Genomic DNA, 14,866 nt, shown 5'->3' on the forward strand with positions numbered 1-14,866 from the left:
GGAAAACCTATACTACCAGACAACCCCATACACAATGTTTATAACCAATATAACCGTTGTAGGTACTACAAGGCTAATATTTTAGTGATATTTTAAATTATTATTATTTATTACGTCTTATTTTTCACGTACCTAATTATTACACTCGAGTAACATAATATTGTCCGCGATAGGTTTACGTACAAAAAAATCAAATTCTAGCTCACACAAAAATTCGATCAAACAAAACCCAAATCGAGTAGGGCAATCGGATGTCCCCCCCCCCCCCCCGAAAAAAAAATGTCACAGTTAATTAAACTAAAAACCTAATATAAGAGTCGTTACGTTTACGCATAAATACATTGAAATGTATCACTGTTTATTTTTTCAATTGAATTTGTAAACAATTAATAACTAATAAGTAGCTTCGGTAATGTTTTGTAGACAGTGTTAAATACATTAATACATAATATATACTTGAATTTTGAAATATAACAATTCGCAACTGTTGTTTACTTTAATTTATTATACATTGAATATAGTCTCTTTGTATACATTATAATTCAGGTCATAGATATACTAAAGAAAAGCGATCTCGCGTTGTAACTACATTCTGTATACCCGCGTTAAGTAGTATTTTAATGACTTAAGTAGAGAAAAAATGTTTTCTTTCTCCCACCTCCCTTATACCTAATGAAAAGATACATATAATATATACAAAAGTTTCTCCTGTGGTTGAAACGTTATTATTATAGGTATATACTATTATTATTATTTTTATTACAATAATTCGTTCATAAATAACATAGGTAACTGTAACTTAATAACTATAGGTATATTATATTATAAGACCATATTATTATTATTATTATTATTATTATTATTATTATTATTATTATACAGTCCATCCAACTATTGTAACACTATTGATTCCGTAAAAAAAATTGTATGATAAAAAACCGCTAATATGGTTGTATTGTACTTTAGAAAAACACGCTTGTTGTTATATATAGTATTCGTTCATCGTTGAGAACATTTTTAATAATTATCCAGGATAAAAAATTTAAAAACAGTTTTGTATAAATAAATATAATTTTTAAATGTTATTACATAATATATAATAATACTATACAACATGGTATTTTGGTGTGGTTTGTTCATTTTTTTCTCCCTGCTAAGTTTTGTAATATAAATGATAATATCACCCAGGCACGTATACAGGGGGGTGGTAGGGTTCAACCCCCCATAGGAATTTTTTTTTATGTACGTGCCTGATATTAACCTTACATTGACCATCATCAATATCAGGAATGTGAAATCATGTCAAACTCAAAGAATCGTCTAATCCAAAAAATTTGAACGAAGTCATCTAATGGAATAAAATATTATATGGGCCACAAAAAAAAAAACAGCAAAATCTAGTTTAATTTTTTAGGAAGGTATTATCTTATTAAATATCTCAATTTAATTTTTATGCCAATAGGTACACTCGTATTATATTATAATATTTATAATTTAAAAATCTAAATAATAATAATCGTCTCTATTTTTACTTTTTCTTTGCGATGTAGGAGTTTGCAAGGTGGAACTAAAATGTACCTACTACATAACTTAAAGTTTGAAATATCACAATGTTATGTGAGATATTCATATAAAAGTATTGCAATACCGTGGATTTCTAAGCATTACTTCAATAGTAAAACGGTTAAACATAATGCAAAAACAAGTAAAGAAGTCAAAATGTCAAAATTTGGTGCAAATCAATGAAAAACTTTGAGTGGTAAAAAGAATTAAATTTTCAAAAAATTTTAAAATAAACAAATGTTATTCTCAACTTGGTGCATTAAAAAAAAAAAAAAAAAAATGTTTATTATTATGTCCCAATCAGTAAACATTAAGCATGAAAAAAATTAAAATTATTAAATAAATTCAAATTCAGACCTAAAAATAGGATTTAGGTAACAAAATATTTTTTGAAAAAATAATTTATTAGTTCTATGGTTCTCAATCATTTTAGGACTATGACCCAAATTTTCTCCTAAAAATCTATCGCAACCCACATGGTTTCACCTTTACTGAATCAATAAGTAAAACCGTTTATTACTTTTACTATTAGTCAGGTATTAAACTATTAGTTTATACTATTAAGTCTATAGGTTTATAATGAATAATATAATTTTATAAAATATATTCTTAACAATAAGACGTATGCAAAGTGTGTGCTTGTTTCCTGCTGTGGTTGTAACAGCACATTATAATTTATATAGTTTATCTTTATACAGTATAAAATAACATAAATACCTTAGAATCTATACAGGTAATAAAAAAAAATTCTCATGACCCACCAAAAACTGATTTGCAACTCACAGTTTGAGAAACGCTGTAGTAGAGTGTTGTTGGATAATAAAAAAAAAAATACAAAATTTATAGGTAAAACTTTATTTTAATAAAATGACCTATAATAATGATTAATAGTTTAGTCTATATAAAACTAATATTTTTTTTATAATAAGTTTAGAAATTATATACACATAAAACAATGATAATAATAATTAGGTAATTTGTCATTAAGATTGCAAAATGATGTCTTTTTTAACATATACATATACATATTAAAATTTTGGAATATACATGTTAACAAGTTTGTAAATGAATAAATTGTAAGGAACTAGAAAATACAAATAAAATTAATAATAGTAATCATAATAATAATTAAATGAACATATAAGAATTTAAAAAAGGTAAAAAAAAAAAAAAATAATTTTTTGTTCGATTTACTAAATGTTAAGACATTCTATTCTAGTATGCATGCAAAAATACAAAACATTAAATAACAACTTTTGAATGTTTTCCTAGTATAAAAAACGCATGATGAGAACAAATTTTATTTACAATTTTTTTTTTATTTATTTATTTATTTATTAGTATTATAGAATAATACGTTAACCTCTCGAAATCGCTCTGAAATTATGAACACTTTTGTTGTTTGTTTTGTGTTAATTCGTTATGGTAGTTTAGAACATCTTTTGGATTTTTGGTTTTGTACTTAACAAAATTATTTTTGTTAGTCATAAAAAAAATGTAGAAAATATAATATGGTAAAAAAATAAAGAAAAAGGTATAAAAAAGAATACATTATATAATAACTATTTTGTGATATAAACAGTAAAATATAGAAAATGAATGTTGTGATGTATAATTTATGAAGTATTTTATCAAAAATATTTTGAACAATTTAAAAATTGTGATCATTTAAAACAAACTGTGATTGGTACAATACTTGGAAATTACAAGACAAAAACCGATATGAAATACTATCAAATGAGTAAAATAAACTAATAATTATTATTTATAAAATATTTTATTTAATATTATTCTTATTCAAATATTAGTAATAAGTAATAACTAATAACTATGCATTATCATAGAAAGTTATTAATTTTATTATATACATTTAAATGAATATATATCTCATTAATTGATTAATACTGAATGTAATTTGTATTAATTAATTTTTAGAATAACTACAAAACAAATATATAACATATATTAATTTTCACTAAAAATAGATTAACAATTGACATTGCAGATCACAAATGGATATTACTTTTGATATTATTAAGCAAAGAACTAGTGTATAATATATGAATTGAACAATAAATTAACAAATTGTACTAACTTACAATATATTATTCTATATGCAGGTAAAAATTACACCTGTTACAATAAAATATAATATGTAATATACCAAAATTATAAAAAATGCATTGTCCTTAAATATAATACACTAGTTCTCTGATTTTCAAGAACCGTACAACAATCACAGTTTTAAAATATTACACAATGAAGGGCACATTTAACTGATTCAGGAACAACATCACTAAATTAAATTTTCTTGTACAAGGTTTCTTTGAGCTATGTTTATGGTTATACATACAGAGATAATATTACTTACTGTGTTATAAAAAATAAAACTTATTAACATTAATAAAAATGAAAAAAAAATACAAATTGGATAAAGCATGTTGGCAGATATAAAAATTATTTAACCTAAGTAGTTTACAATCTAATGTTGAATAGAATAACAGTATCTAAAAAATTAAAAGATTATCTACAACTAAATAGTTTAAAAACAATTCATTCATAAAACTTCAAAAAAAAAAAAAAAATAAAGAAACTGATAAGTTATAAACATTTATGACTTACCAAAAGTAATGATGGTCAAAGATGTATCTAGCAGTGTTAATGATAAATATTGTGCAAATGATGTAGTTGATGTCTATGTGCGTGATAAACCGCAGATGCGTGTTGCATATATATGGCGGCTGCTTGAGGATTAGCACCGCGTAGAGCGATGGCCTGTTGCATAGGCCACTCCGAGAGGCGGGCGTGATCTCAGTAACCCGATGCCTCTTTATACTCAGACCCCTCCATTGTGAAGAAATCTTCTAGTTTCCATTGGAGTGTTTCAAATGTTGGTCTCTTCATTGCATCTTTATGCCAGCATTCTAACATAATGTCATACAACGCCGTTGGACAATTAGGCGGCATAGGCATTCGGTAACCATGCTCAACTTGATGCAATACCTCAGCATTAGTCATACCTAAAATTAACCAGTAATTTCAATAAAAAGGTAAAATATAATATTTTATAAATAAATCATTTTTTTTTTTTTCAAAAACTGCATGTATATTAATATTTACCCGGATAAGGTATTCGCCCATAGGTAACTAGCTCAGTTAGTAAAATTCCAAATGACCATACATCAGATTTTATAGAAAATTTGCTATAATTGGCAGCTTCTGGTGCAGTCCATTTGATTGGGAATCTAGCACCAACTCTTGCTTCATACTCATCCTCCTGGAAAAATAACAAATATTAACAATTTATACAATAATAATTAATTTTTAGAACCTTAACCTTTATAAGGCGAGCAAGACCAAAATCTGCTATCTTCACAATATTACTCTCTCCGACAAGAACATTTCTAGCAGCAAGATCACGATGAATATAATTTTGAGATTCAAGGTATGCCATACCAGATGCAATTTGAGCTGCCATATCAATTAACTGTTGGAGTTTCAAGCCACGTCCTTTACCTATGTACAAGTTTAAATGTTATTTGGTAATATATCAAATATACAAATAACAAAACTTTAAAAAATATGTTGTAGAATACCTTGTAAAAAGTCTAATAAACTTCCATTTTTCATAAGTTCAGTAATAATATAAATTGGCTCTTCCATAGTGCAAACAGCATATAATTGAATTAATTTGGTATGCCTGAGTTTTTTCATAATTTGTGCTTCAGCTAAGAAATCTTTTGGATCCATTGTACCTAAGTTAAAAAACAAAATAATTTTATTCAATAACTTTTCATATTAAGAATAATTGTTAATTTACCAGTCTTCAATGTTTTTATAGCAACAGGTGTTGTATTATTCCACAAGCCTTCCCAAACTTCACCAAACTGACCATGTCCTAATTTTCTGACAAACTTCAAGGAAGATCTATCAATTTCCCATTGATCTCTTGTACTATGTGACAAACCTCCAGTTACTGGTTTTTCGACCTATTAAAAAATAAAAACATTATATTAAGTTTAAACAATTCTACATATCACTTTACTTTTTTTAAATATTTCTTAACTGGTTATTTAAATTATTATAACAATTAAAATAAATTTTAAAACCAAATCCTACTTAAATACAACTAACAAACAATAAAAAAAAAATCTAAATGGAATAAGAATTCTCATAATTTTATCTTAGAACAATAAAGATATGAAAATGTGTTGTAACAATTTTTTTATGCAAAGTTCTAGATTTATAGTAAATACATATTATGAAATTGGAATTTTCAATCATGAATGTTTGCTAGTTATATGTATAAAAACTAAAAAGTTTATTTAAAAAATAAATACAATATAGTGATTATAACATTGTATATAAAATTCATTAAAATTTTAATTTCAATATCTTAAGTTTAAAATGTTTGTATACTATAGTCCCTCATTAGTTATTCTAACCCACCATTAATAATTATCAAAAATAAAAATGCACATTTATTTTTTAACCTTTAACAAAATTTGACAAATTTGTATATTTAAACAAAATATGATTTGTTGAATCTAATGAATAACTAGTTATTTTGGTGCAATTCAAAAAGTATTAAAGTATAAATTGTATGCAACATAAACCTTTTAAACTGTGTAATGTGTATATTAAACGTAGATAATTTATTATACGCACTACAAAATGTTTAAACAAATTTATCAATTAAAAAACAATTCTTATTTTAAATAAATATACTTTAAGTATTAAACAAAATTGTTCTTTGTCATATAATACTTATAAATGTACAAATAATTTACAATAATTATTGGTAAAAACATAACATTTTAATTTATTCTACATTTTGAATCATTGTTTGAATATCCACACCTTCTTCAGTCTCAATTTAATTAGTGCTGATAATCAATGTTCTACTGTGTTATTATACTTAAAATCTATTTATGCCATTCTATGATTTATTTTTAGGTACTGACTTAAGTTAATAATTATTATTATATAATTTATGTAATGTTTAAATTTACTCAATAGGTAATATGGAATATAAATTAATTGTGGTTAACAATATTGTCATTATTCGTTATAATTTAATTTTAGATAATAACAAAATTAAGTCAAATGAAATAGGTATTAATTTAAAAATATTAAAATTAATGAACTATACAATTTATAAGATCATAATTAATATTATGTACTTATTTTAATTTTATAACATTCAATATATTTTTTAAATAAATGAAATATATAAAATGTTTTATTATGAAGTGTAATCAATAAATAAATAAAAAATAAAATAAGTGATTTTGACACATCAAAATGAATAATGTGGTCCAAACAAGTTAAGTATTTTATCTAAAATAATTCATATTTTATAGATAATTTTAAATTTAAAAATTAAATCTTACCTGTACACAAGGCTTACGCAAATTGACACATAAACCGTCAGCATCTTTACTATAGTACTCTACTAATTCCTGTAGAGTTCTAAAGGTTGTACGCCGAGCAATGAAAAATCCACCTTCATCTAGTTGTCTGATTCGGTAATGTTTAACAGTATCACCATCACGAACTATAGGAAATATACGTAATACATATGAATACAATATATGAAAAATAAGTATATGTATACAAAAATATTCAGATAATTTATTTTATTATGTAATCATATTCATATTAAATGTTTAAGTTTATATTTTACATAGAACTATGTTTAAACTTTAAGATGTAGAACATCATTGATATTAACCCATTGCAATGGTAAACCAAAGGGAGAAGACTTTGGATCCAGACTATAGTAAGTACATTAAAAAAATTTAAATTCATATTGTTTTTTTTTTGCCAACCTTGGTGGTAATAATAGTAACACGTACTGTCAACATTAATATTATGAATTTAAATGCATATAACATTAAATTAATGTAATAGAAAAACATTTCTTGATTCCCATAATCTTTCTACAAAAAATTCTAGTTTTACTAATAGCTTATTACCAAAGTACGTAATAGAATTTTTAAGAAGAAAATTCCTTGAAAAATCATTTGATTAATAAAACAATTTCAAAGTATTTCATTACATTACTAATAAATATTAGAATATTTTAAGTATTTTGAACCTTAGAATTTCTTGTTTTTAATTCTATTAGATAAATAATACCGTATTATTTACTGTATATATATATATGATAAAAAAATAAATATATTTAGCTACCAAAACATAAAAAACATAATGTGATATTAACCAACAAAATTGTCAAATAATCATAATGATTTTTTTTTACGTATTGAATATAATAGATATGTACATATTACAAATATATCAACAAATAATATGATAAACTACAAAATGTGTCATTCAAGCAAAAGAAAAATACTTATTTGACTTAAATGTAATACCATTCCTATTGATGAATATCAAAAAAAAAAAGACTAGTATCATTAGATTCATACATTTTAGTATATTATAAAAAATGTATTACTTACATATCTTTAAATAAAGATAAGTTATAAGAACTTAGTTTTGTTAGAATAGTCAGTTTCCAATTGAAACTACCTAAATATTTTATATTGTAATAATAGGTACTTTATATGGGTTCCTTTTTATAAGAGTTAATTCAGTAAAGTATCTATAGTTCAAAAAAGTAGAAATATATTTTTTATAGTTAAAGGTACTAAACTATATTAACCTATGATCTAAATCTAATTTTACTTGACCTAACCTAAGCCATCTAGGAATATTTTACTATTAAATATAAAAAGACAATGAATTTTATAGTTTTGTATTTATTTTATACTAAATAATAAGTACTATTAAAAACTAAGTAAAACAATTACTAAAATATAAGTTATGTAAATAATTTACCTATAAGGTACCTAATACATAATTAATCCAAAATTTAAAAAAAAATAGTGATAATGATACACACTTGATGATTACCTTATATAAAAATATCCATAATCAAATTCTTATAAATTAGTACCTAAAATATGTTTAAGTTTGTTAATATTAATAGATACGATACAAATAGTTAAAATTTTTAAGTGTTACAAAAAAAAGTTTTAATACCTTATAACAATATTTTAAGTATGATTTTTTTTTAAAATACCCAATAAATTCTAACAAAAACCATACAAATAAAATTTATTTAATGAAGTAATCAACATAGATATTGTGGTATATACATGTTGTATAATTTTTAATTTAATAGATGTCATTAAGTAAATAGATAGGTCAGTTTACCTATCAACAATAATATAATAAAATTTAGGTACTCACCAGACAAAGAGTAATCATTTCTTCTACTTTCAGAATCCCTTATTAAAAATGCTCCATGATCGTTTTCTGGTAAGAGCAATTTTTTTTCGGCTTCAATTCTTTTGATCTTGCCAAAATACCACGGCTCAGCCTCTATAGACTTCAATTTGGCAACATAATTAGAAGGAATATAACCTTCTTGTTTAGTAGCTTTGCTCCTGGCTAGCCACCAATCTCCTTGTGTATCGTTTAGGATTTCTAAATGCTCCCCTTTCCTGAAGCTGAGGTCTTCATCGGTGCGTGCATCATAATCATAAAGGGCTACGAATATTTTTGCCGATGCATTTGTGGCATTAGAAGGCTCCTGGTCGGGGACTGGTGGCATTGGTCCATTCCTGACCTCACGAATGTTGTCGTGGGGTGGCATATTCTGTATGGGTACATTAGGCACGGCTGGCAATATGTTGTCTTTACTGTTGCCAGCGTTGGATGGCGAGCCCGTCATGTCCTTCTTGCCGGACGAGCCCCTCTGACAACTGAAGCAGCTGCCCATCTTGCGTAGCGCAATCGTCGTAGCTCTAAGTCCACCAGACACTACAAGACGTCCTCACTTAAGCGCGTATTACATACATGATAACACGCAAGTGCAGTGTTGTTTTTGTAATATGATGATCCAAATCCCAAATACACGAAACAACTCTGCTCAGCTGAACTCGACGTCACTGCAAGTCTATTACATCTAGATAAAATAGCATTGACGGTCGTATACGGTTGGAAAGTGTTCTGTTAAACGGGATACAGACACAATTAATAAATTATAATATATCTACGAGTACTGAGTAGTGGTTAATTAAATATTCTACTAGGCACCCGTAAAGTGAATAATGATTAATGAAAAAAAAAAAAACACAAAAGACGATTTCTGATAAGAATTATTCGAGTAGCATGGAAGAAAAACTATAAATAAAAATATTAAAAAAGGGAATAATATCATCCAGCGGGGTTTTTTTTTCGATTTCACACCTTATTATCTTCTACAACAACAACAGTTCGCAAAATGTAGGTATTCGCCATTCGCGTGAATTTACAAAATAAAAATATTGTAATTACTAATTAGACGACTCTGCTGTTTTAAAATGGAATGCACCCAACGAACGAATCCTAACTGGATACAAGTTATGATTATTAAAATATAGATATTAATAATATGGCGTAGCAAATAATGAAATCGTTGTAAGCCAACTTTGATGTTGACTTATTAATTATTATTGTTATTGTTATTATTATTAAATATTAATGGAAATATAATACAAATTATTATAAGATAACAGATATCGTTGTAACTGTTGTAAATAAATTATGGAACGCAAGTGCGTACATCAGTGTATCTATATTCTATATAATCATTACCTATAGGTTAGATTAAGTATAAACGCAGAGGTATATTATACATTATAGGGATAGAAGAAGGGGTTTTGCGCACAATAACAATAACACAACAGGCAAAAAACAATTTTTTTTCACATATTTTTTATGCCATGGTTCTAAATTCCCAGCACTGCAATTTTGTCAAAATAACCGTTACCTACTGCTACCTATGAATAAAAGATAAAAAATAAATAAAGACATAAATTCAAAAACTAATCATTCGATTTATTAATCATATGCATATTAATATTAAAATATGTTCAAAAGTATTTAAGCTTAAACATATGAAAATGTTTAAATATAACCACAACCACTTTCAAAAATTAAGAGGTAGGTATATTATTGACATTAAGTCATTAACTCATTATTATAGTTGTGGCAGTGGCGCACAGTATAACATATAGAGTATAACAACCATCATAACAAGCAGAAACGAGAGAAGGGGTTTTGCACACAACAACAATATAAGTATACATATGACATCACAACCAAATAGTCAACAATTTTTTAGAAAGTCAAACGACCTTGCAGTAATCGTTGGTTTGTTTTTGCTTGTACAGAAGTCCCGCGAAATTATAATAATATTATATTAATATTGGACATCAATAATAATCATTAGTATTATATTATTATTATTATTATTATATATAACCTTTTACAGTCACTATTAAGTCGTTATCGGAAATCAAGTATCTATCTACACTCTACAGCAGTCAGCAAGGGTCACCAACTGACGGACCGCGAACACTTTTTTAGGGACCCTTATCCGCGGAGTAAATTTTAAAATGTTTATATTATAAATGAATAAAAATTGTAAGTGTATATCATATAAAATTTATATTACGAATTTACGACAAAAAAAATTGTTTTCCGATTCATTTACAAAACATTTTTGCAATTTCATAATAATAATTGATAGATGATATAATGACATTTTTTTAAAATTATTTAAGAATAAATTACTCGAAAAATAAAACGTGAATTTATTATGCATATCTGAGGCAGCAATACCTAAACTTTTTCAACTCTCCGCATTTTTTTGGAATTTCACCGGACATACTGACAGTAATTCATCAAATAAGTACGATATTACTATTTTTCATTAGGCATTAGCCATTACGTTAGGTAAATTTTAATCATTATTTATCGTAATTTATTTTTAAACCTGTCAACAGTTAAAAAATTTATAAAGAAAGCAAATTTTGACAAAACTAGATAATAATTTAGAATTTGAAAAATAACAATACTATGCATAAATATATATTAATGCCTAAATGCTTTATAGTACAGTGGTCGGCAGCCCGCTTTAAATTTTAGAATAAGGATTTTTTTTTTTTACATTTCATTACTTTAAAGTTTTAGACAGTATTTTTTTTTTTCATAGTATAATTTAAGAATATAAAATTTTTATTTTTGTCCGGCTCGCGAACTTTTAAAGCCGTGAATGTGTGGGCATATGTGACCCGAGAGTCCAAAAAGGTTGTCGACCACTGGGTTAGTACCTATATTATTATTAAAGTAGTCAATTACCTACTATAACTAATATTATAACTTACAATTTAAATATTGCAGTCTCGTAGACCGTGGTCGTATAATAACATGAGAATATTATATAATGCTAGGTATAAAATATAAATTATTTTGAATAATTGAATACCTGCTACTTTAGTGTTATTTAGGTAATTTTTATATAATTATAAATATATTAGATACCTATAATCAAATACACATGCATTTTCAGATGCATAGCCCATAGCCAGGAGGGGGAGTGTTACTAAAGGTTTAGTAACTACCCCCTCTCAGCCGTGGTATACTCATAGACTTACATTTTTTTTTATTAATAATAATAATAATATTTAAATTTTTTCTCATAAACCATTATCTATTCACTTGTAAATTGTAATGCGTTTGTACAATAATAAGTATACGTAAAGTTATTAATTTTATGTGCATAATTTTGTCAATTGATTTTAAATTGAAATTCCTAGCTACGCGGCTGTGCATTTTATTTATTTTATTATTGTCAAATATGGCTATTGGACATTAGTTATCGAGTACCTATATTGATGATTATTGATTTACTATTTACCACATGTCGACTAATTGTATTAATTGTGTATAGAAATAGTTATCTTATCATATGTAGCATGTTGTTTTTATTTTAAATCATTATTCATTACTAAAAAATTACATAAATAAAATAACAATAGGAAAATCCAGTATCAACTATATCTTTTTTAGTGTTGACTGTTTAATCGAACTCGATTGAGCCATTGAGGAATACTGGAATATTAAAATGTCTGCATGAGAGTATGTACGAGGCGTGTCCAGAAAGTAAGTGTACTGAGGCTTTCACGGCCATAGGGAATATTTTTCTATGTTGGCTACATTGCCGTATAGCTTTACTCCTAACCTTTAAAACAAGACCAGAACGAGCTCAGTACGTTGAAAACTGTGGTCTCACGAATTTTTCTTGTTAAACATGTCGATCGAGTCTGCCGCCAAGTGCGAAATCCGCGCCGTTATCCGTTACCTTGTTGCGAAGGAAAAATCTCCACATGAGATTTTTAATGAGATACGAACCGTTTATGGTGAAGGCCATATGAATCGTACCAGTGTATACAAGTGGTGTAGGGAGTTTAAAAACGGCCGTACGAATGTACATGACGGTCTGAGGAGTGGGAGACCGTCGATTTTGACTGACGACATTGTGAAAAAAGTCGAAAATGCGGTTCGTGACGATCGCAGATTGACTCTGGATGAACTTTCTGCAATGTTTCCGCAACTGTCAAGGTCTCTGCTCCACGAAACAATCACAGAAACACTTGGATTTCATAAACTGTGCGCAAGATGGGTCCCAAAATAGCTTACTGGACAACACATGTTGAATCGAGTGCAAGCCTCTAGAGAGTTTTTGGAACGCTATGAACTGGACGGTGATAATTTTCTCAAGTCTATTGTTACTGGAGATGAAACTTGGGTTGCACACTATACACCTGAAACTAAGAGACAGTCCGAACAGTGGCGTCACACCACTTCACCCTCAACCAAAAAGTTCAAAACCACCATTTCAGCCAAAAAAATCATGGCATCAGTGTTTTGGGACCACAATGGCATCATTTTGATTGAATATTTACCTCAGGGGGAGACCATCAACGCAGCAAGATATTATGAGACCCTAAAAAAATTGAGGAGAGCTATTCAAAATAAAAGGAGGGGTCTGTTAACGAGCGGAGTCTGCCTGCTGCACGAAAACGCCAGACCCCACACGGCCAATGTCACGAAGAAATTGTTGGACTCATTTGGATGGGATGTTTTGAACCACCCCCCGTATTCCCCCGACCTGGCGCCTTCAGATTACCATTTGTTCACTTCCCTGAGAAGCACATGGGTGGAAAAAAATTTTTAGCTGACGAGGAAGTGAAGGGGGCGGTCGACAAGTGGACAAAGGAGATGGCGGCAGAGTTCTACGAGGCAGGCATAAAAAAATTAATCTGCCGTCTCACAACCTGCATTGAAAGAAATGATGACTATGTAGAAAAATAGCACACAAATATATTAATGTAACCACGTTATTTTTTTTTTTTAATAAATTTTTTTGAAACTTACAAAAATTGAGTACACTTACTTTCTGGACACGACTCGTATAATTGACCACATCGTATACCAATGGGTAAAAAATACATTTGTCAATTCCAACAAATGAGATATGAGAATTCTTACACGACTAAACGAGTATAAGAAATAAGATAGTAAGAGAATGATGTAAGTACTTACCTACATATATTTACAGGGTAAAAAAAAGATGCGTTATTTCGAAAATTTATTTATTGATTGTCGTTTTTATTTGAGCCAAACTTGGTTTCGTAAATTTCAAAATATAAGTTACATGCACATAAAAATATATAGCTACTTAATAGCGATTTTTACTTTAGAATTAGAATTATTTAACATTTATAACTGGAAGTTATTAACTTCTGAGTATAATAATTAATACATATTTAATGAATACTAATCCTTAATTTTTCTATTAAATTGTATGTGTATATATACTATATTGTACACATGCTCGCGTACCTATTAGTATCTAACTATATTAGTTGACCGATTTTTTTGTGCATTGAGTAGCATTGTTTTAAATTTCTAACTATATTTAAATATTTTGTTAAAACAAATTATTGATAGCAGACGTTGAGATAATTTCCTATTCATTGTAGTAAATGTTTAATAACAAAATAGGTATAGATACTTATTTGATTTTACAACAACCTTGTCTTATATATATTATTTGTTAATTATTTAATGTTAATAAATAATGCCTAAGGCTTAGGTATTAACGTCATCGATTACTAATAGTCAGCATTTACGTTATTACCTAAATTAAATCATTGACGGTAAGTCGGTAATAGCAATATCTGTAGTAGGTAAGGCAGTTGGTATTTTATTAATGTTAAAAACTTTGGTTCAAGTGATTTGTTCCATGTTTTGTTGACTTATTCAACTTATTATATGTTGCTTTTACAGTTTTAATCATTTAAATATAAATTTGGATAATTTCACAGCAATCACGTTATATTTTGATTTAAATGTTCCAGCCTTATAAGTATATATACAATATACCTACATACATGATATA

At 27.1% G+C, this 14,866-nt stretch overlaps 2 protein-coding genes across 2 annotated transcripts; one reads left to right on the top strand and one right to left on the bottom strand.

Moving 5' to 3' along the window:
- Window positions 1-3,561: 3,561 nt before the first annotated feature.
- On the bottom strand, window positions 3,562-9,355 carry LOC113551528 (tyrosine-protein kinase Src42A). The gene is made up of 7 exons (XM_026953811.1): window positions 8,824-9,355; window positions 6,957-7,120; window positions 5,384-5,552; window positions 5,160-5,318; window positions 4,901-5,079; window positions 4,684-4,840; window positions 3,562-4,583 (listed from the first exon to the last, which is right to left on the bottom strand). Exons 1-7 carry the CDS (start codon window positions 9,353-9,355, stop codon window positions 4,375-4,377), a joined length of 1,569 nt encoding a protein of 522 aa, XP_026809612.1. The 3' UTR covers window positions 3,562-4,374.
- Window positions 9,356-12,712: 3,357 nt separating this feature from the next.
- Window positions 12,713-13,096, top strand: LOC113555247 (protein GVQW3-like). The gene has a single exon (XM_026959647.1). The coding sequence runs from the start codon at window positions 12,713-12,715 to the stop codon at window positions 13,094-13,096; it is 384 nt and encodes a 127-aa protein (XP_026815448.1).
- Window positions 13,097-14,866: the final 1,770 nt, after the last annotated feature.

This window comes from Rhopalosiphum maidis, chromosome 2 (assembly GCF_003676215.2).
Source record: "Rhopalosiphum maidis isolate BTI-1 chromosome 2, ASM367621v3, whole genome shotgun sequence".
NCBI classification, from domain to species: Eukaryota; Metazoa; Arthropoda; class Insecta; order Hemiptera; family Aphididae; genus Rhopalosiphum; species Rhopalosiphum maidis.